Source organism: Drosophila serrata, unplaced genomic scaffold, assembly GCF_035046125.1.
Source record: "Drosophila serrata isolate PLE 108 unplaced genomic scaffold, ASM3504612v1 contig_17, whole genome shotgun sequence".
In the NCBI taxonomy this organism is placed as follows: domain Eukaryota; kingdom Metazoa; phylum Arthropoda; class Insecta; order Diptera; family Drosophilidae; genus Drosophila; species Drosophila serrata.
Genome location: NW_028256915.1, coordinates 109,569 through 131,624, shown reverse-complemented (window position 1 = coordinate 131,624; position 22,056 = coordinate 109,569). Strand labels below are relative to the sequence as shown.

At 43.9% G+C, this 22,056-nt stretch overlaps 1 protein-coding gene across 9 annotated transcripts in view; it reads right to left on the bottom strand.

Annotated features, from left to right (window-relative positions):
- bru3 (CUGBP Elav-like family member bruno 3) overlaps positions 1-18,482 on the bottom strand; it is a 129,991-nt gene extending 111,509 nt beyond the window's left edge. For 7 of the 9 annotated variants that reach the window (XM_020960152.2, XM_086828465.1, XM_020960149.2 and 4 more), the window contains exons 1-2: positions 18,138-18,473; positions 16,250-16,718 (exon numbers count right to left, since the gene is read on the bottom strand). In XM_020960152.2, coding sequence (XP_020815811.1) covers positions 16,250-16,309 — 60 coding nt within the window. In that variant the 5' untranslated portion in view covers positions 16,310-16,718; positions 18,138-18,473. Of the gene's footprint in view, positions 1-2,850; positions 2,893-16,249; positions 16,719-18,137 lie in introns of all 9 variants that reach the window. The other 2 variants (XM_086828487.1, XM_020960148.2) reach the window with 2 other exon arrangements.
- Positions 18,483-22,056: the final 3,574 nt, after the last annotated feature.

Sequence of the window (22,056 nt, the reverse complement as noted above, 5' to 3'; positions counted from 1 at the left end):
ATACTCGAATACTTGAACACCCCAACACTCGAACTCCCGTCCGCATAAAGGTTAGCAACTTAAAAATCACAATGGGGGCTTTGACTCTGCCATTAGATAAGATGTGTGGAGAGCGAGCGAGTATCCTCTTTGGGGTATCTCCTGCTTTATTTTTATGCGCTTCGTGTGAGATTTTTATTGTGTACACACAGAGAAAAGAACTCGGAGACAGACGCTATCTTTGCCACGTTTGCTTTTATTATTTAATGGAGCACAAAATGCATTTCGCTCAACCGCCCGCCCGCCCGTCTGCTTATTTGCTTTCCTGCCGCCGCCGACGCAGATCCTTCGTGCGGTTTCGTCCTGTGCCCCATCTGGGGATGGCCCGGGGAAACCGAGCTGAACTGGGCCAGGCAGGCATGCGAAATTAATAATTTATATATGAAAATGTGCGTTAAGAGCAGCAAAATGCGAGCTGAATGGAGTAGCCTGAGTTTGTTTTCCAAGTGGCTCTGGCCTTCGGGGATGAGGCGTCAGGCGTTAGGCGTTAGGCGTTAGGCTGTTTGCCAAGGTCATAAGTAGGACTTGCCGAGATTCCCCAAGCCCCAAAATCTTAAAGGAGCCCCGTTCATTGTAATTTGCTTAATAAAACGCGGTGTGGCATATTGCATAAAATATTATATAAGCAAGGCGGCATTCCCATTGTTCCGCTCTGTTTTTCTTTCGACTTTGCGCAATTTGTAAATTGCAAACCAGATCCTGGCTGCTCGAACTGAACTCCTTCCTGTCGCTCTTCATTTGGCTCAAGTGGAGAGTTGCAGGAGCGTGCTGTCTGGCGAAGGAGTCAAGTGGATGTTATGTGCATAAATTTCCCCAGCTCCGGTGCTCCGAGGAGACTTCCTGCCTGGCAAAAGGCCCAGCGGTATTGTTGGGACGGGTGTATTTTTATGGAGCAGACAAATGTCAAATTTATGCATATGAATGTTTATGGCGGATCGGAGAGGGATAACGGTGTGATAAGGCATCGGAGGCGGGTACAGGCATACCCTGTGCTACCCTCTCTCTCTCATCCGAATTTACCTTTAGCAATTTTGCTCTGCTTCAACCAACATCCGGCCAAAGTCAATTGAAACTGTAATGAGAACTGAAATGGCTAACAATTAAAGGCGATGGCGTGTCTCTGCCCCGCCTCACCAGGTGGCAGGTACAGCCTTGGCGCCCGATTTCCCCATCGCCGTCGTTTCTGCAAGGTTTACGCATGCCGCAGGCTCAAACACTTTGCATAACATTAAGCAGCTTCGGCTCAGTTTTTTATTCCGATTCAGATTCGCTTCCGCTCTTTTCCTTTTTGTGGGTTTCAGTGGTGGACCGCAGCCTCATAAAATATGCACCCAGACACACACACACACAACAAAGTGAAGTATGCAAAATGAAAGGCGAACGAGAGCGAGTGGGAGTGGGAGTGGGGTGTGGCAAAGCGCCTAAAAGCATATTTCAATTAAGCTATCACCTTGAATTATTCTCACGAGCGCTGGCACCCCTCAGACACACATACATCCGTACATCCATCCATCCATCCTTCTCATATACAAACATACCCCGAGAGCTCTGCCTAAAAGCAGACTACATTTTTTATTTTTAATTTTAATGTTTTTCACCGCCAGCGGAGAAGCGCCAGAGAACGCTCGGCGGGGGTGGCGGAGAACGTTAAAACCGCTCGTCAAAAATTTGCATTTAAATGAGGCGCAGAGGCGACTGACTGACGGGTCCTGGCTTCATTTCCCGCCCGCTCTCTCCTCCTTGGAAGTGGAAATTTTTATGATTGCGGTGACTGCCAAATTGTCAGTGGATAAAGGAGCGCGCGTGTGTGTGAGTTTCGTTGGGGTGTGTGTGTATATGAGTGGGTGTGGTGCACAGTGTGCATAAAATGTAAATATTCATTATGTCGGTGTGAGTGGTGTGAGTGGTGCATGAATGAGGGGTCAGTGAACAGTCACACAGAAATAGTCATTTTCTGGCACTCTACTGAAGATCAGGAAGGAGTTTCCTCCAAAACAAGACCATTGCATTGCGGCAATTTTCCATTTCTATCAGGCATTAATATCTTTTTTCCAGGCTCCTTTTTAGTTGTCCGAAAATCACAGCTCAGAGGGCTTATATCGTAAACGGAATACACGGGAAAACAGGAAGCCGAGCAATGCTCCTGTGTCTGCTGTACAACAATTTACCCAACACATACTCACACACGCACGGATCATCCTTCATTCGGGGATTTCCCTCTCTCTCCGTGCCTCTTGCTTTTGGCCAAAAATTTTCGGCATAAATGCCATAAACAGTTTATTTAGCAACGGAAAACTAACTGCAGAATGCCGCCAAGCCACTGGCCCCCTCTCTCCGGCGTGTAAAAAGAATATGTAAGAGCCACTGGCAGACAACCGGGGACTGATGATGCTACTCGTACCCAAGTCAACCGACCGAACTCCGCTCGGCGCAACTCAACTCGACGCTTTATGACGTTTTACTTCATGTGCAGCTTCATAATTAAGTGACTCCCGGGGGTGGGATGAGCCCAGCCCAAAACTACATGGCACCAGGAAGAAGGAGGAAGGCGGAAGGAGGAACGACTAAGGAGGCAGGAGGCACTCGGGGGAGCTTTTAGTTTCGAGCCACGTGAGTAGCATCATCGCTTGGGCTTCGCCTGAGCCATAAAAACAAGCCCCAAACGAGGTCAACTGAGGGCACTAAAATGCATTTGCTTTATATTCCCATACACACATGTACACCAATGGGATGGAGAAAGGTTGCAAGATAGAGGGGCATACAGTTAAAGACGCACATAAAAAGTGTTAGCAGCTCGTTTTGTGTACTTACTAATTTGATGGCTGGTGGTATTAATGGATGATGGCAACTTACCTGCAAAGATAGACAAGGGAGGACACGGGTTTAGTATTAAGTGATACGGCAGAGAGATAGAGAGAGAGTGTGGGATATAAAATTGGCTAAATTGCCAGTATAATTAAGTCATTATGAGTTTTTGGGGGGTGGAAAGCATAAACTAAAACTAGATATGATGGCCGATAAGAGCGCACATTCGGGGAGTCGCATTAGTACCCCAACATTTCCATCTTAAAGCCTCACACATACTCCCCTTTAAAGCCCGGATTCGAACTTGAGCCCAAGATTACACAAAAATTGATTATTGCAAACACTTTAACACACCCAAGCGCCCATGGCAAGTTGGCCCAGGGCGAGGAACCAGAAGAAAAAATGTCATAAAAATTCTATTTTCGTATAAAATTTCGAAAGTAATCTAATAAATATTGATTTTCATTCGTCATCGCCAGCGACGGCGACACTGGCGACAACATCATCATCAGCCGGGTCTCGGGAGGGATGGTGCTGGGTCAGGGGACTACGAAGAGCAAGGACGAGGAGCAGGGAGCTATGTGTAACCCTACACGTGCATGCAGAGAGTGGGTCGGGAAACGACGGCACGAAGCGCCACAGAGGCGTAGTCAATAGTCGTTATTTGATGTAGTCGCCACACCAACAACAAGCTGGCCATGATGAAACGTGCCTGGGACCGCCGCCGCTGACCAGGACATCGACCAGGAGCCAGGAGCCAGAGTAGGAGTAGAAGCAAAAGCAGGAGCAGGAGCAGGAGCTGACCGCACGTAAGGGCAACCCGTCGTCCGCTGCAGGGGATGAAATCATGCGCGCAACTCGTTTTCGGTCAAGCAAGCCACCCCGGGGAAGCGATGGGTTGGGATGGAATGGTATGGGATGTGGGGCAGCTGGTTGGGGCACAAACAGTTCATTCAATCATTCAAATGTCCTTTGAACTATAAAAATACATGACACTAATAAAGAAAACGAACAAATGACACGACACCGGGAAGCGAGTGCTCCTGCTCCTGCTCCTGCTTCGGCGCTCTAGCACTCCTTGAAACGAGAAATGTGGAAAGGAGGAGCAGGAGCAGCCAAAATTGCTATTTAGAGCAATTTATAAGCATACTTTAAGGCGCCCTCAGACCAGCGCACACGACATTTGACATTTACGAGTGAGTCCGGCAGGCGGCAGGAGGGGCAGTCCTTTAAATCCTTCCTTCCACCGTCCTTCCCACGGAGGAGGCACCATAAATTTTGTTGAAGCTATTTATTGCATTTTTATGTAAAATGATCCAAACGGTAAACCTATACACGTTTGTCCCTTTTTTTTATTTTTATAGTACTTTTGAAAAGTTGTTTATGGGGCCACGAAATATCGAACTGTGAGTCCGTTCGTCGTTCGAAGGTCGCGTCACGGAACGAGAACAATTTAAGCAATTAAAGGTGTGTCCCGAGAGAACTATTGCCACATACACACATACATATACATATTTGCAGCAAGCTTTTGCTTTTGTTGCGCCACTTTGGGGGATTCCCGGTGCTGATTTTTACAAGAATTTTCTATTCATTCGCTGCCAGCATTGCATACTTTTCGTGGCTTTTGGCATGATTTATCTAGTATCTAGCACGTCTGCACCGCATTTTTATGGCCATATGCTTCGTTCCCGCCCCCGTTCTGACCATTCTGACCGTTCTGACCCTCGATCCGCGCCGTAACAATCGGAAAAGCCACAACAACTGCCACTACAGCTGGCATAGGAGCGCACACAAATCAAAACAACGCACACAGCGCCTAAAAAGCTGCTAAGACCAAACAAAGGGGGGGAAAGGAGTGGAGGGCCTCTGCCCGGGGGCAGTAAACTACATGAAGGCTTTCTTCGCCGCGTCTGGGCCCATGTAATCTCTGTTGACCATAAAGATTTATAGACTATTGTGTGTCGTTCACGCTGCCTCAGCCTTCTCTGCCTTCTCCGCCACGGCAGCAGCAGCAGCAGCAGCAATGAAAAGGAAACTTTTTGCAACTTAGCGCCAAACTTTATGCAATAATTTATATATATTGGGCGCGCGAGCGGGCTTTGGCTATATAAAAATGGTGGAAGCAAAACAAAAACCGGGAGAAATAGAAAAAAATAAATATCAGAAAACGCAATGCCGGCGACCTACACAAAGGAAATACCCGTAATAGTCGCAGGAGCAGCCAACAAAGGGCAGCGGAGAGAAGGTGGAACAGTACGCGTGTAGCAACAAGGACCTCTGTCCTTGGTATAGAAGTCGTGAAAAGTTGTGGTGGACCATACTCTAAAGAATTCGCAAAATAGGGTGAAGCAGTGAAGTTCTGTGTGCCAAAAGCGATACAGAATTTCTATAAATAAGTGATTGGTTTGGCGCTGGAAAAGGTATTTCCCTCCAACAATGCTATTCAGCACAGAATTCATATATTTGATTCGTGGGAAGTATTTCGATCTAAAACTGACCATTGCAAGATCTTTCTCTAAAAGTGAGTCCTATCTAACAGGAGTGTCCTGCGACCTAGCGTAGCCAGGTTCGTCGCACATCAGCCAGAGTTGGCTGTGGCGCGATACAAAATTAAAAACTTCCTCCTTCGATACACCGCTTAGGTGCGCGGGATGGGGATGGATGGGGGAAGCATGCCAAGTGTAAAAAAGAAAAACTTTTCAATGAGTTTTTCCTGTCGGCGTCGGTGGCGTTGTCCTCGGTTATGAGCCCCGGCTTTTCCCTACCCCCCTTTTCCACCACCTCGACCACCCCGGACACCCTCTGGCGGTTTATTGTTGTTTGCGTTTTAAATAGACTCAAGTGTTGTTGGCGTGCCTGTGGTTGTTCTTGTTGTGTTTGTTTGTTGTTGTTATTGTTATTGTTGCTGTTGTTGAAGCTGCCGGTTGCAGGCATTGTCTGAAGTGCGTTCGCTACTTGCGACTTGTCGTTGTTGTTGCTGTTGTTGCCACCGGGATGCTGCTGTCCTCGGGACTCGAAATCAATCGATAGTTAATGGAAAATCGTTATTAATGAAAAGTTTACTGTCTCTCTCTCTCTCTTTCTCTCTCGTTCTTCGCACTCTCTCGCTCCGGCAGTCAGCAATTGAGCGTTCACTGAGCCATGGAAAAATGGTTGATAAAGTGCAGAAAGCAATAAACTGCTGGTGAGGAAAGGAGGGAAAGCGATGGAGAGAAAGGGGGCGGCACTGGGAGAGAGCGCTACATTTAAGTAGCAAAGTTTTTCCTTTTTTTTCTCGTAATTTCATTTGAGTGTGAAAAGTTGCACGCACATGGAGACGACGACGGCGCCGGAGTTGCAGCAAAGGAGCACCGCATTCGCCTCCGCCTCCGCTTTTTGTTGCTGCATATTTTCCAGCGCATAAATATTTTATGCATGCAACAAAGGCAGTCAAAACACAATGGCCAAAAAGTTCCTGCAGCTCCTGCGGCAAGGGGCGACTTGGTCTGTCTGTTTGTGAGGCATTTGCACCTCTAACAAAGCCGGGCGTCCTTTTTATAATATTTCTGATTGAGGAGCCCGCAAAAGTTGCATCCATCCAGCACTCTTTCGATAGTTTAATGGCAGTTTAAGTAGTTTGACAGCGGTACAGGGTACCCAGGCAGCAAGGGATTTGCGCCAGGAACTCATTACGACCGCATCCCGATGAACGCAGATCACGCAGGACATAAATAAGCGGCCCTTATGCGGATGTGAGGGATCCCTTCCACGTTCGTTCCGAATGGTTTTGTAATCACATCAGGCGGGGGAGCCACAAGGCGCTGCACAATTTTCGAGGTCCTGGGTCCGTTGCCGTGGCTGATTTATTGCAACAACAAAGTTTTATCATGCATATTTTATGCGTGTAAATGTTGCCGTCATAAAATGCCTTCAAGAGAAGGTCCTGGCGCACGCATGAGTCTCGCTGTATGCGTGTTGCGTGTGTTTGCGGGGGCTCAGGATATTTGTTATGTGGCAGAGCCCTTTATGCGTACGAGTTGTAATGGCGGCCAATAAAGCAGCCATTCAATGGCAGCAAATTGGCATTTTATTAGCGCACCCATTGCCATCCCTTGCAGCATCCCCGCACTAATTCGGCTCGTCCTTCTCGCGTATGTCATAATAAAAATGAGTGTTGAAAACTTTTAACAAACGACAAAACACCAGGCAGGCACACAGTCCCCGCATCGATCGATCGGGGCCCCACAAGGGGTGGGGCGAAAGGATGTCCTCCCAACTTGTCGCTGTCGACTGCTCTTTGAGGTTGTCGCCATCGCCATCGCCATCGCATCGCATCTACGTTAAGGCTGGGAGGGCATAACTCAAAGTTTACTCAAGTTACTTGCGCCAGCGACAAGACAGAAAACTTTGTACTTTACATCATTAAAAAGTTTCGCTTTCTCCGCTTTTTTTCTTTGCGTTCTCCGGTCTCTGTCGTTCTCTCTTTCTCTGTATCTGTATCTGTCTCTGTCGCCGGTTCCTCGTCCTCAACTTTCTTTCTAAAGACTGACTCCGACTCTGATTGTGATTCAGGTTCTGACTGAGGAGCTTAGCGATTGACAGTGGGCCATCAATCGGGAGCGGTGACGGAGGGCGGAGTGAATCGCTTAATTTGTGCGCGGCCCAGGAATTTGAAGGAGCCAAAGGACGAGGGTTCAAGACTTCTCTGACCGCAGGCCGCACGACGACGACGACAAAGGACGATGGGAGCGCTTCACTGATTGAATGGAATTTCTTGCATTTGGGAGCCCCTCCTCGCCGCCTTTGCGGAGCAGAAAAACTGCATACATTTAGGCGTGAGCTGGAATTCCCGTAATAAACGAGCGCGTAATAGAAAAAAATGCCCGCCTCCTTCTTCTCCCCCAGCCGACAGGCAACAACAAATAAATAGTTTCAATGCTCCAGTTTGCACTACTACGCTCTGGTTGGCTGCCTGCCACTAGCCACATGCTGGGCTAAGGGTTGTGGACGGGGCAGTTCGGAGCAGGAAGAGGCTACGTCGGAGACTGGGGACTGGGGGCTGGAGGCCGGGGACTTCCCCCGGCTCGTAGTTGGCAGTAGTCATGCGGTGGTTGCCTTTTTGTGCCCATGCGCATGGAAAATAGTTGCACAAACTTGCATACAGCAAAAAAAATCAAGAGAAGATAAAAAACCGAGGCATGAAATGTGTGGGAAAAAGTCAAGGCGAAATAGGGTCTGCCAACGAAGGAGGCGGAGTGTCCTGCCCTTCGTGTATCTTCCCAGGACTTGTGTCTGAGTATGGGTTATGCATTGTCACTTTTTCAAGTCTCACCCCGCCATCCGCCAGCGAGTGGCAAAGATTTGCATAAAACTCTCGGGCTCGGACAACACATGTGACTCTGAAAGGTGTGGAGGGATGTCCAGGGGGTGTCCTGGTATGTGGCATTAAAGTGTTGTGCCGTGGCAATTATTAAGTTTTCCATTTCTTGCGAACAATTGCAGTTGTTAGTCCGTGGCTGCTCGCTCGCACCGGGAATTATGTGGAAGGACATGCAACGTTGAGCAAAAGGCGGCGAATTAGTGACAATTTAGCGGGGTCCAGGGTCCGGGGTCGGGAAAATGGGTTATGCGTGTGCGAGGAGCGTTAAATTAAGGCAGCCAGGCAGGCAGGACAATAGAAGGTGCCAGGAAGAACTCCACAACAGTTAGCAAAGGTTGGAAAATGGAAAACTGCTCGGATTAGGACTCGGACTACTTTAGATCTATTCACGATACTAGTCCAAGTAACTTGAAGCAAAGGGAATTAAACATTAGTGGAGATTGGGGACTTTACTCTCTCTATTTCTCCATCTTTCTGGAATATCTCTCAATCAGTCTCTGCTCGCTTCCACTGTCAGCGGATAAATGATGCATATGCATTTCCATCTCTGTCTCCATCTCCATCACAATCTCCTTCTGCATCTGTGCATCTCCTCCAGCACGAACGGCATTAGTAGTATCTGTGAGCTACATGTGTCATGTATTTTTTATATCCCTGCCAAACACAGTCTTTATGCTTTGACAAAATATATACCATTTGCATATATCCTCAGCTGTTTCAGGCCCTCTCTCGTTGCCAACCCGTCTTTATCTCTCGACCGGAGCGCGTTTCGTGTTGTTCCCTTGAAAATGCAGCAAAAGCCAACGAACTGTAACTGGACGTCGTTTTCATCAATATCAATGGGCGAAAATCTCCACCTCCACCTTCCGCTGCCTCCTTCTGCTTTTCCTCGTGCATCTCCGCTTTTCATTTTGCCAACAGAGTTGCAACATATGCTGCTATGCTGCTGGGAAATGGGATTTGGAAGGGGCAATGCGGCGGACGGAGATGGAGATGGGGCTGGTCTGGTGTGGACAGCAGCGCTTTTGCAACACAACGCATCATTTTTATTGTTTGTCGGCTACAAGAAAATAGCAACAACAACGGCCGAACTACGTCTATTGAAAATAGAAAGCAAAATGCTGAAAGGCAGTCCGCGAGGGGTCTGTTCGCAGGAGGGAATCCGTTCGTGCTTTTGTATTTTTGAACCCAAAAATAGAAAAGTGCAACTAACTCGAACACCGCGCGCAGAAAATCGAGGGAAACACAACTTGAAATGCGCATTGAAGTGGCAGAGGCGGCGGCGGCGGTGTCTAATGTAGCCAAAGTTGTTTGGGAGGGGAATTTTGTTACCACGGACTGCCAATACATCTCCCAGTTTGTTCTTAAAGGCCTCGCCTCGGGTTCTCTCACAACAACTTCGTCATATTCTAGCAAAAGATTCTAGCCAGAATATTTCGATTAGTGAAAAGTTATTGTTGAATAACTGGTGCAAAGATACCTTAATATTTGAGGGGTTCTTTCTCCCAAAGAAAAAACCCCTAAATTCAATAAAGAAAGCACCTTTAAATTGATCGATTCCAAAGAGGCAGATGGGGGAAAAACGCACCCTATTCGCACCACTAACGACACTATCAACAAGCCAAACAAGCGACTCCGACAACGACGGCAACCGCATTTAACTATTGTACACTTCACTACCTAATAAGTCTCAATTAAATGTACATAAAGCATAACACCTTGTAACATTTGCATGTTTCAACCAACAAACCCCCCTTCCTCCTCCCGCAACACGCTGTCCCGTGTTTACTTGAACAACTTTCGAAACTTTCGGCACGCAAACCTTCAACAACAAACGCTGAATACAAAGCAGGAGCGGCAACAACAAATTTACTACACCTGCACAATCGCTGGGAAAGGAGAACTGTCATTCTGCCAGTGTGTCATTCATTCATTCACTCATTACTTCAATCCCTGACATTGCCAATGTCACAAGGCGTTATTCCCTTCAAGGGATATTGGTTCCTCTCTGAACTGAACAGATAAAATGATTAAAGTACTCTAAAGAGAAATCCCGGCTTGTTACAATAAAGAAAATGCTTTTAATAAAGTCTAGAGATAAATCTTGGAAAATGAAGAAAACTGAAAATGATTTTCCATTGAAACAAGCTGAGAAATCGATCGGTTTGGACATAACTTGCAATATGAATATTCCAAGAATTCAGACAATTCCTTAAATGCCAACCAAATATTTCCTTTGAGTCTTGGACTGTCACCCTTGTGCCCCTCTTCCGTTTCCACCACCACCACCAGCACCACCCCCAGGACTCTCCTGGAGCATTGCATGCGTGCGTTTCAAGTGGCTGTTGCTGTTCTGGCCCACTTCCTGTCGTAAATAAAGTGAAACTCGCTTTTGGCAACTCCCGGCGCACAGGTTGCCTGCCACCACCCTTAATGAATACGACATTATTTTTTATGAGCTGTCAAACACTATTTTCCATACATTTCTTCTCCTTCAGTTGCCTTTCACCCACTCGATACCCATTCCCAGTTTCCTATTGCCATTTTTATTTATCGTCCTCGAGTGCTGGTGCTTGTGTGTGTGTGTGTGTGGTTATTGTTATTATTTATATTATTTTTGATAAATGTTTTTGGGAAATTTGTATTTTATTGGTTGTTTATCGACAATTAGCGGTTTTGTTTGCCGAGTTTCCCTTTGCATAATGTACACACCCGGCTTCCTCTGTCGGAGTTTCCCTCACTCCTTGCGAGTTGATTTATTTGCCGTGTGGAAAACTGCCAGAGGAACTGGCCACTCAAGAGAGAGAGAAATATCGATAAGGTTAAGGATTTTGAGAGTGAAAATAATTAGCGGAATAAGGAAAAAACGAATGAAACCAAAATGGCCTATATAAGTATGTATGTACCATAAACATTCTGCTCCGGAACATAAATAATAAACAGAAATACAATTTATTGTTCTCCCAGCGAAAACAGAGAGCGAAAAGTCGAAAGCTAAAGGCCTCTTCATGCGGTTTTGCACTTTGGCGAAGGCATTAAAAAGTATGCAAAGTACATCAGAGAGAGGCGGAAGGGGGTGGAGGGAGGTGTGGCCCGGGAAAAGCATCTGGAAAATTTGTTCACATGACGCACACAGCAGCTGCTGCCACTGCGAACTGTATGATTTTCCTTCGCTTTGCCCATTTTCATTTTTGGTATTTTTGCGCTTTTGTTTACATTTAGATTCAGCTATTTTGAGAAGCCATAAACAAAACAAAGAGAAACGTGCAGAAGCCGAGGCAAAGGAAAAACTAAGAGGAGGAAATCGGAGCTGGGAAAAAGTCCAAAGTCGGAGGGCATATAGCCAATATATATATATATGTATATATATATAGCCAACGTTCGCTACGGGAAACCTAATGAGCTGTGCAGCTTTTGAAGTTGCCTCATTACGATGATCGAATTGAATGGAATCGAAAATCGATCGATAGTCAAATGGAAGACCCACAATTAAGGCAGGCAGCCATAGATAAGACCTGGCCCCCGCCCGGGGGATGGACACGCTCGAGGGTGTGCGTTAATCACGCAAGTAATTCTAATGCCCGAACCCGCCCCGACGCCCTCTCCACCGACTTGGCCTGCGGCGATAAGTTTTCCACTCTGGGGGTGAGTTTTTCGCCGATGGAACAAAGCATAATCAGCGCTGAACATGCCAAGCACAACAGAAGAAGGGAAAAGCGTTGGTGAGCTTGCTGAGACAGAACCTGACTCCCCTGTTAACAAAGCTATAAAACTGTCACCTATAATAATCGAGAAGCTCAAATTAAAGCCCGGAGCAAGACCGAGTCGCGTGCCCTTCGACATAACATACATAATAAGAAATGCAAATCATTTCGCAGCCAAGCATAAAGGAATCGGAAAGCATTACAAGTTGCTGAATAGAGTCACTCTAAAACTAAATGAGTGAAGTGAATAAACCCTAAACGAAAGGTTGCACTCCTTTTAACTGACTTACCACGGGTAACGCGGCTTAAAATCTTTAGGAGGATGTTTAAGGGAATACATCTTAGAAATATATCTTATTTTTTCTACGTTACAGAGACTTTCCCGAACTGTTTTTATTTCTATAAGTATTTTGTATTAAAAATAATGCCCCTGAAGTGTCGGAAAATATATAAATTAACCATATATTATTCAAAGGTAGTACAACCTACTATTTTGAACGATATTTGATCAACAACCTATTATTATTCACATGAATTTTATTCTTAAACTGATTCTTGATACTCTTATAAAGTAATATAACTACTTATCCTTTAGTCATAACAGTAACTTTCATTATTCGCAGATGTACCTGTTCACATACTAAACACATTTATTTTTTGGTAAAAGTAATTGTTGACTCCAAAGGATTATTTTTGGGACATGGGATGACTAATCAATTAGGCTAAGGAACATTTTCGTTGGGCAAACACATTTTCGGTACCCGTTTCGGTTAGTATTTATGTTTATTAGGCTGGACAATTTGCCGACTTAAGCAATTACCAGCAAGCCAACAAAGGGCGTTGGCGCTTTTCAATATTTATACGCCTGTCACCCACTCCCGCAGGCCCCTCTAATGGTATGTAAATGCTTGACGGCTTACAAAATGCCGGGCCAGGAGGCATAACAAAGGCGGCGCGGCGACCACAACCCGTTATTATTATTGTTGCATACGTCAAGGCGTCCTGGCCCTGCGGTCTGTCTTGTTTCCCTTCGCTTTTTTGCTCCTTTCCGCTTTGTTTTCCCAAGTAATTTGCAACGGCAAGTAATTTAATAGCGCTGCATGTGTGTGTGTGCCTCGACGGGCTGTTGAATGCGCCCCCAGGTGGGCGCAAGGTGTGCTGTAAGTGGGCGGGGGAGTGGCCGTCAAAAGGTAAATTATGCCGGCGGATGACAAGCGGACTCCTTCGAACGAACGCTCACTCGGGTGTCCTCTGGCCACATTCAAGATTATTGGTTTCAAGGGTGAAATTATGAAATGAAGTGGAAAATGAAGTGTGTGATTGTGCCAAGTGGCAAGTGCGGATGAAAGTGCCGCCAAAGGAGAAGGCGATTAGGTGAGGAGCATTAAGGGTTAAAATATTGAAAGGTGACAAAGGATTCTAGAGCGGAAGGGGTTGTAACTGAAATTGGAAATAATCGAAAGAAAGGCAACACGATATTAAGACTTTAATTGCATAACATTTGTTGGCTTTATTATAAGAGGACTTTTTCTCGTTTATTTCTCACCCATTAAAACCAATTAGGAGTCACAATCAGTCTACCCAAATCTTCAAGGACTTAAGACCTGTGAAAGGGTATAACATTTAAGCAGAGACAATTCGTGTCTCTTAGTCATGGCCCGAAATGCAATCGGCAAAGGCGAAAGGAAAGGAAATGAAAGGAAAGAAAAGGACCCCAGAAGAACTGTGTCAACGACTTTGCTCCACTTAACCATTTAACGAGCAAGTTAGCTAACACGTAATGCCAACAACAACAACTGAACAGCAACAAAAGGATGTGGAAAAATTCAAAACAAGTGGCACAGCACAAAATATTGAACAACAATAGGGCGAGCGAGGGAGAGAGCTAGATAGGGCGACAGAGAACGCGTGTGTCATCATTAGAATAAGAGGAGAGAGAGAGAGTGAACTTCCCCCCGAGCCAAGGATGAATGTAAAAGCAGACACAAGAATAAGTAGGAAACGGGTGGATGCGGGGAAGGATTGGGGGGGATAGGAGGATTGGAGGATTGAACGGGAGAACGGACGCACGCACAAAGCACAACAAAGAACGCCGGCGACATCATCCAACGCAGCGAGCAGCACGCACCACCCTCGTCCTGCCCCCTGCCGCACGACACCCCTCAGAGCTCGTCCTGTGCAACCCCCATCTATGCCAGATCCTAGACAGCCACCACCATAAAAGTGAAATACACAATGAAATTTACGCAATATCCCAAAGTAACAGACTTTTCTGCGTTGGCGTTGTAATAAAATCAAAAAAATACAGAATAAGAGAAAAGAGGGTGACAAGCGGACGACAACAACAGCAACAGCAACTGGAGCAACATCAACAACAGCATGTGGGGCACACACACACACACGACACACACACACAACGCACACTGATAAAGCAGTCAGCAGAAAGTGAAACAGATAGATAGGGGAGCGGGAGTGAGACAGACGTTGTTATTCAACGCAACAGAAATAAATGTAAGTCCGATTAGAATTTAATTTTTTTTGTGCCGCAAATTCCACAAAGCTGGTTGACAATTTGGCAGAATCAAGAGACTAAAGAGCAAGTGAATGAAAAAGTAGATTAGATAAATCAATATGTAGGATGAGATACTACCATATGGAACTGAGAAATATCAGGGGAAAGAGGAATAACTCAAAAAAGGTATATTGATGAATCTGAATTATAACTAAAGTAACTAATGATATCATTAAATTATAGTAATTTCGGTCTCTCTATAGAACAGTTTTCCTTTAATTTCAGGACTAAACAAAAGAGTGCCTCAAGCTCTGAGGTCAAACGAAATTTTTAACGTCTCTTTCGGGAATTATTTATTTGTTCAACAATAACTTGTAAATGCAAATTAATAATTTTAAAGGACATCGAATTCACGTAGTTGTTTTAATACTAATTGTTAACAAATAATTTAAGTCGATTTATAAAGTTAAAAATGGAATATAAACTGAGGAACTTGAATCATGTCTTGTACAATTGTTAAAATATATTTCCTATAGGATTTCATAAAGTAACAAAATATTCAGATACATTGATAATTGTTAAAAATTGAATAACTTTAACTTTAAAATAACTTTAAAAACGTTAATTGTTAGCCCCGACTTTTCAAGATAACTTGAATTTTTTTAATGTAATAAGGACCAAAAAAAATATATATTTTTTGTATTGTTGTTTTTAATTTAATTTTTTTTATCAACGAAGTAGTTTTAATATTTTTGGATTGCATTATTTATGGTAACTAACTGCAGATCCTAGCACCTGTTCAGGTTTATTAAATCTCTTTACTTTTTTCCACTTTAAGAATTTTAGTGGTAACTATTTTTCCAGTAAGTTAATCACAATAGTAGTAGTAAAACTTTACTTAAATCAAATAAATAAGTAAATGAAAACGGACGTTGCCGTAGTTTGCATTTTAAAAGAGCTCATTTTAAAACCTTTACAGAGACCATATTAATAAAACACGAAACACAGATTTCACTCTTAAAATATGATTTAAATTTATGACTTTTTGTAAAGGTTTATATTTTTCTGCTAGACAATAATTTCGTTTTTAAGCCGATAAATGAAAATTAAGTTCCGATTTGTAATAATGTATAAATGTCACATTTCTCGGAACATTGAAAAATATTTCGTTACTTTAAAGAGACTTAAGCTACATATCTCGTGATTTCTGGAAGTTTACCCCAAATACATTTTCTTTCCATGCTTCGTTTAATCTTTCATCGAAACGTAGTCTACTTTTTGGGCATTCTGAAGCTGCTCGGTCCAAAGGAAGAGGAGCACTTTAAGCCGAAGCCAATGCTCTCGTAACAAGGACATCGCCCAGAAACGGATAACTTAGCCATTGTGTGAAGCTGGTGGCGGTGCGTTAATGGCCGAGCGAGGCAGACAGTGAAGCCGAGAGTCACATTGACCTACACACAGACGCACTGATTTCGAAATTCCCACAAAAAATGTAGCCGCAGACACGCATACACGCATACACATACACGGGGAAGGACACCCAGACGCAGCGAATGATTAATTGTCAAAATATGTTGAACAAAGCCAAGGGCGCAAAAAAAAACAAAGAGGAGCTGGGGGAAAAAGCGCCACAACAACATAATAAAAAGTGCGTTAGTGAGCGTGTGACAATGTGTGCGGCGATGAATGCATATGTATTTGTATTAAGTTGTCATTACGTGACTACGGACAACAAGATTTATTATCATTTCGTTTCCCAACTGCAACCCACCACCCCCACCCCCCGGAAAAAGGAAGAAATTCATTTGGGCCCCGATTTTTGATACTCACAGTAACTTGTTGAGCAAACTCAACCTTCGGCTGGCCGACCAGTTCGATAATATGAACCATATGGAACGATTTGCTCTTGGACGTGGCGCCTTTGCGAGAAAAAATTGTTAACGATTTGCACCGATTCCCTGGACGCTTTTGGTTTACTTTCTCTCAAAATGGCTGTTGCTCGAGTTTTTCTCGTCGTTACTTTTTTTAGCACTTTTAAGTTCAACAGTTTCTGATTTGTTTCTGATTTTCACTTGAATTGTTTGTCTGTTACTTATTATTGATTTGACTGTATTTGATTTTCTGCGTTACTCTTGTGTGGTTAGCCCGCTATTAATGTATATACGCGGCTGGGTTTAGTGCTTATAGTATTTATCTTATCTGTATTTTCCAGTATTTAAGCACACACGCATGTACTCCCTATGTATATATATATATCTATCTCTCTTTTCACTCTCAATGTGATCTCTTCTGCTCGTTTCTAAAATCGAATTAAAATTTGTGTGTTGGAGAATATTATTCGTGTTCTCTGTAAGCATGGGTAATTGGTAATTGCGGGAGATATTCCAGGTACAGTTTGACTGTGAATTTAATCGCTTGGAAATTAGGTGAGAGCGGAAATAAAAATGAAATCTCTTGCGATAAATATTTATTTCGAATATCTATTGTTCTTGGCCAGGAAAATGCTCTTGCCAATAATTTCAAATTCGAATAAATCGAGAAGAAACAACTGACAAATTTAATTTCTTTCAGGAATTTTTAAAGAATTAAAAGTTGTTCAACACAGTGCACTAAAATTTGTTAATGGACACTTCACAGGTAATCGAATTTTAAACACTTTAAATAAAATGTTGAAAAAATACTATATATGTTTTTTACTGATAAATAAATAATACACTTTGCAATATCTTGACGAGTTCAGCACCACAACTCAAATTCAGAATTATAAGAAAGTAACAAATTAGTGAAACGATTTACGACTGATTTAACACTCATTGCAAATCGAAATGGTTCAGAAAATGATTTCCGTTCAACACGGGCCACATCAAAGCGGCCGTAAAATAATTTAGCAACTGCACACTATATACTCAAATATATAAAACCCAGGCCAAAGAAAGGAAAATCATGCTCTGCTGGCCAAAATCATTAGGAGCAATGCATATTCAATTAACATGGCCAAATATATTGGCAGCTCACACTGGCACAACCAAATACAAAATACAAAATACAAAATACAGCAAAGCACAACAGATTTTGGGGAAAATGTTTCAATGGGATCTCGGCTCGGTCCAGTGCTGGCTGGAGAGCCATGGAATGCCATGGAGATGAAAATGAAATTATGGAATGCTCAAAATATTCAAATTCAGTGCGAGAAACAGAAACTGTTTTCCGTGCTCCGCTCTGCTTTGGGTTGCTTTCTCGTTCGGTTGGCTTTTCGGTCCAAAAATTTAATTGAAAATGTTTTCGTGTGCTGCGAGCGTGAATCAATTTTCGTTTGTTTGTTTATCTGGGCAAATTGAAAAAAATACAACAAGAATAAAACGAAGCGTGGAAATAAATATATCCAGAAAGTAAGGCCCAGACAATGGGAGCAAAAGAACCTGATCGCCAGTTGGGTTTCCCTCTACGCGTAGTGCTAGCTAGTTCTACTTGGAATCATTGTTTACGAATTGTTTCTAATTATTTTTGGGGTTTGTTTATCGTGGCAGTAGCGGCAGCTATTTCTGGAGCTAATGTTAATGATGCCGATGAAGAGATTGAACAGCAAGCGAGTTCTGATGAGTCAGGTGCTTGCTGGTGGTGCTGGTAAGATGGATGCGTGATATTGCGGAATCTATTCGAAATATTTTACTGCATATTTTCGGGATATTTTTTTTTGGTAATAATTGCCCTTGCTTACAGGTTTAACAGTTAAATACTCGAATATGTGGCTTGTTCGTGTTTTGGAATCGAGTCAACGAATTTTTCAAATATGTTTGCGATTTTGTGGCGAATTGATTTGATTAAGTTGTTGTTATATTTATAATATATTATTGAAGCGAATTGAAATTTTATTTTTTTTTAGATGGTTTTGGTTTTTGTTGCTTGTTTTTTTTATGAATATTCGTAATTTGTATTATCGATGTGTTTTAATATGCGTTTCTGAATTAGAGAACAAATGTCACACGACAGTCGACGAGAACTATACGAAATATTCCGACTTAACTACACAGAACTCAATATCATACTGCTGTCGTGCATAGTCGTGTTGCCTGCTTAAATTTTCGAAAAATTTCGTAAATAACGAGAATTTGCTCGCCAGTTGCGACTCGGGTGAAAGCCGAAAGTGCTTCGGGCTCGCTGGAGGAAAATCCTCCCTCGCAATGCTCTTACTATCTTAGAGTCGCTCTTTACCCGCTCGCCCGAGCAGCAGCAGGAACACGAGCACGACCGAACTTGGACGCATCCGACCAATTCGAGCCAGCGTACAGTAATACCAAAAATATGCACCTCAAATTGGACAACAATACAATTGGATATGTGTAAGCAAACTTTAAATAGGGAAATTCATAATGATTACTACAAGTACACTTTAATTGGAAAAGTGTAAGTAAACTATATATAAGGAAAATTATTATGATTACTTCAAGTGTATTTAAATTTAAATAATTTCAGAAATTATTTAAGAGAATTTCAGAAAAATTTGTTGGTATTTTCACAAAGTTTACCCCATATAAACAAATACAATACTATTGAAGAATATCTTAAATTATAAAAATGTAATCTAAATAATTTACATATCCAATTAAATTTTAAGGCACCTGAAATTTTTCATTTTAAAAGATTACCTAGCATGTAATAATACAATTAATGTAGGGGAAACTGAAGTTCATCGTCCTGACATCTAAGTTAAAATAGCTATGAATACAATTTGTTTTTGTTGCGTGACAACATTTAACCGATGCTCACTGTACAACGAACGCAACAGTCCAACACGCCGGCACAGAACGGGTGATGGTAAACAACAACACACACGCACACACGTTCGAATGGTCGGTTGGGGGTGTCCTGCTACTGCTCCCTGCTCCTTGGCCCGAGCCGTTCGGCTGCGTTCGGAAGCCCCGCACGAACGTTGGCTCGAGCGCGTCGAACGCGCGTGTTCGAAGTTGACGTCGAACCAGAACCAGCCGCCGAAGGAGCCGACGGTGCGTATGCGTACGCAGCATTAATGAATCCAAGATCCTGGACTGAACATATGGGGTGCCGATAATGGCATGTTGCTCCTCAAAAAAAAAAGCAGCAGCTCCGCTAGAAATTGTAGACTTAAGATGGCAGATCTACGCCATCCACCCTCAACCATCCCACCTTCGCAGGACCCAATCGTAGTGGTCCCGACTTGCCCGTGGAGCGCACCAAAAACAACGAAGGCGAAAGAGGTGGCCAAATCACGCCGAGCGGCGACTCTGTCAGGCAGGCTGGAAATGGAAACCCCAGCAAGGCCTAAAGGGAAAAGCTCGTGACTCGTGCTGCCGAAGCACGCGCAGCCTTTCTCTCGTTCGCGCCCTCTCGCTCGCTTTCTCCGGCTGGGGGTGCGAGCGAGACGGCTAGCGGTTAGTTTTCCGCCCTAGCTATGTAAGGTGTCTTGTGTAGTGGAGCGGAGTGCATCTGAGTGGGAGAGCGCGAGAGCAGAGCGCGTGGCTGCCATGTGCCGGGCTTGACTGGCTGGCTGCTGCCCTTCTGGAGCTGGGTGGTGCGGGGGGTGGCGGTGATGGTGATGGCGTGAGAACGAGAGCGTGGAGTGAAATAGGTTGGGTTGGTGTGGGTCGAGCACCGCTAACATGTGCGTTTCGCTCTTGTTTTTGCAATGTTTTTCGCTCTGCTCTGTTTTGACTGGAAGTGCTCATCACTGCGATGATAATTTTCTGTTGAATATTTATGAAACACATGACTCACAATGTGATTAAGGCTTTCCCACTCACCTTGTTGTTAGTGCTATTGTTGTTGCTGGTCCCAAAAGGCAAACACAGAACGTGGCTGGAAGGCTACACCAATAAGAGCATCGAAGAGAGTCCCTCTGGTGTAAGAGAGTCGGTCTGAAGAGCGAGTGTACAAACACACAAACACACACACACGCACGGTAGCTCACCCACACTCGCACGCCATTCACCGAATTGCTGGGAAATTCATCATCATGAGCTTGATGTTGATGACGACGCACGAAGACAGGAAGAAATTAATATGCGAAACGCAACAATTTTTGCCAACTACAGCGGCAACAGCAACACCAACAACAACACCAACAACAACACCAACAACAAGAACAGCACAAGCGGCAGATGGAGAAACACTTTTTGCGCTTTCCCCAAAGCCGGCAAAAATAACAACAAAACGGCAACCGGGAAAACATCTGCGAGGCATTGAATAATGCCAGCGAAGTTTGGGGTGCGGCTTGTTGTGCTTTTATTCCCGGGTTTTCCCCTAATGGTTGAAGCACAGTTTTGCACTATTCTCATATATAAAGGTATTTATATATTCTTTCAACTGTATAATCACCAGCGATTCGAAGAGATAACTAACTGAAGGATAAAACGGTTTCATGTGAGATTTATCTTTTAACTTCCACTCATTAGGAAATCCTCCTTTATCCCTGGTAGAGTTATAAGGGACCTGCTCTGACCAGTTTTAATTTCTTGGTGTTTGATCACACGAGAGGTTAGTGTCACTTGACCTTCGATTAAAATATAGCGTCAATGTTAAAGATCAACTGCCAACTGACAAATTGTTTAAATAACTCTGGTGCAGAACTGTTAACTTCCTCCTTTTTTCTCCGACATTATTAAATGAGACCGTTAACATTCCTCCAACAGTTAACCAAAATATGATCCAAGCCTGAGGGGGGAGGTCAATTCTCATAATTTGACGTTTGTTAAATCTGACGATTGCTAAAGTTGAATTGTTTTAATTACTAGTTTAACTGGTAGTTAATGTAGGCCAACTTGACATTAACTAGACCTTAAGAAACCGACTCTATGACTTTGTCTTTTGATTTCTAGATTTGATACCATATTATATTTGAAATAATGTTTTTAAGGAGGTTTTCGGATTGCATGATCAAAGTATAATGATCTTGTAACCTACCGATAAATGGCTTAATTGACTTGACTCTACCATGCTTGGCTCGCTTTATCCGCCAGCTAATATGCCGAAATCCATCAGTTTGTAAGCTCAATTCAGTCGAGCTCAGTTCGGTTGAGTTCAGTCAGTCATTGAATCAAGCTGCTAACAATCTCCGCCCTTGACAGAGTCGGAAACCTAACAACCTGCCAAAGCAGCAATGAATGTCGTCTACTCAGTTGCCTGTCCATCTGGCCCTGTCTCTGCCAGCCCACCTCCCCCCCACCACACCATGGGCCAGCTCCCTCCCCCTCAGCATTCAGGCGTTATTATTGTAGCTAGCGCTTTTCCTTTTACCCTGATATTTTCGCTACGCGCTTTCCTCTCGCTTCCTTGTGCGTGGGTGTCTCTTTCCATCTCTCGCTGTGTTTGTGTGTCACTAGGATACGCAAAAGCATCATGTACCACCAGAGCAGAGCAGGAGCAGGAGCAGCATCCCCGCAACCGTTGCGTTGTCCTGGAACTTGGAGTTTTTCAATTTGATATGCTCGACCGATTTTCGCTCATTTCAAGCGCGGCACAGCGTTGTCAGCATCGCCAGTCGCCATCGTTGCTGTTATTGTTTCTCTGCGTTGCGCTTGTCGTCGCCAATTTATCGCATTTTTACTTTGATTTTGCGTTAATTTTCGGACAGCAACAGACGCTCCTCCCGCTCCACTGCCCCA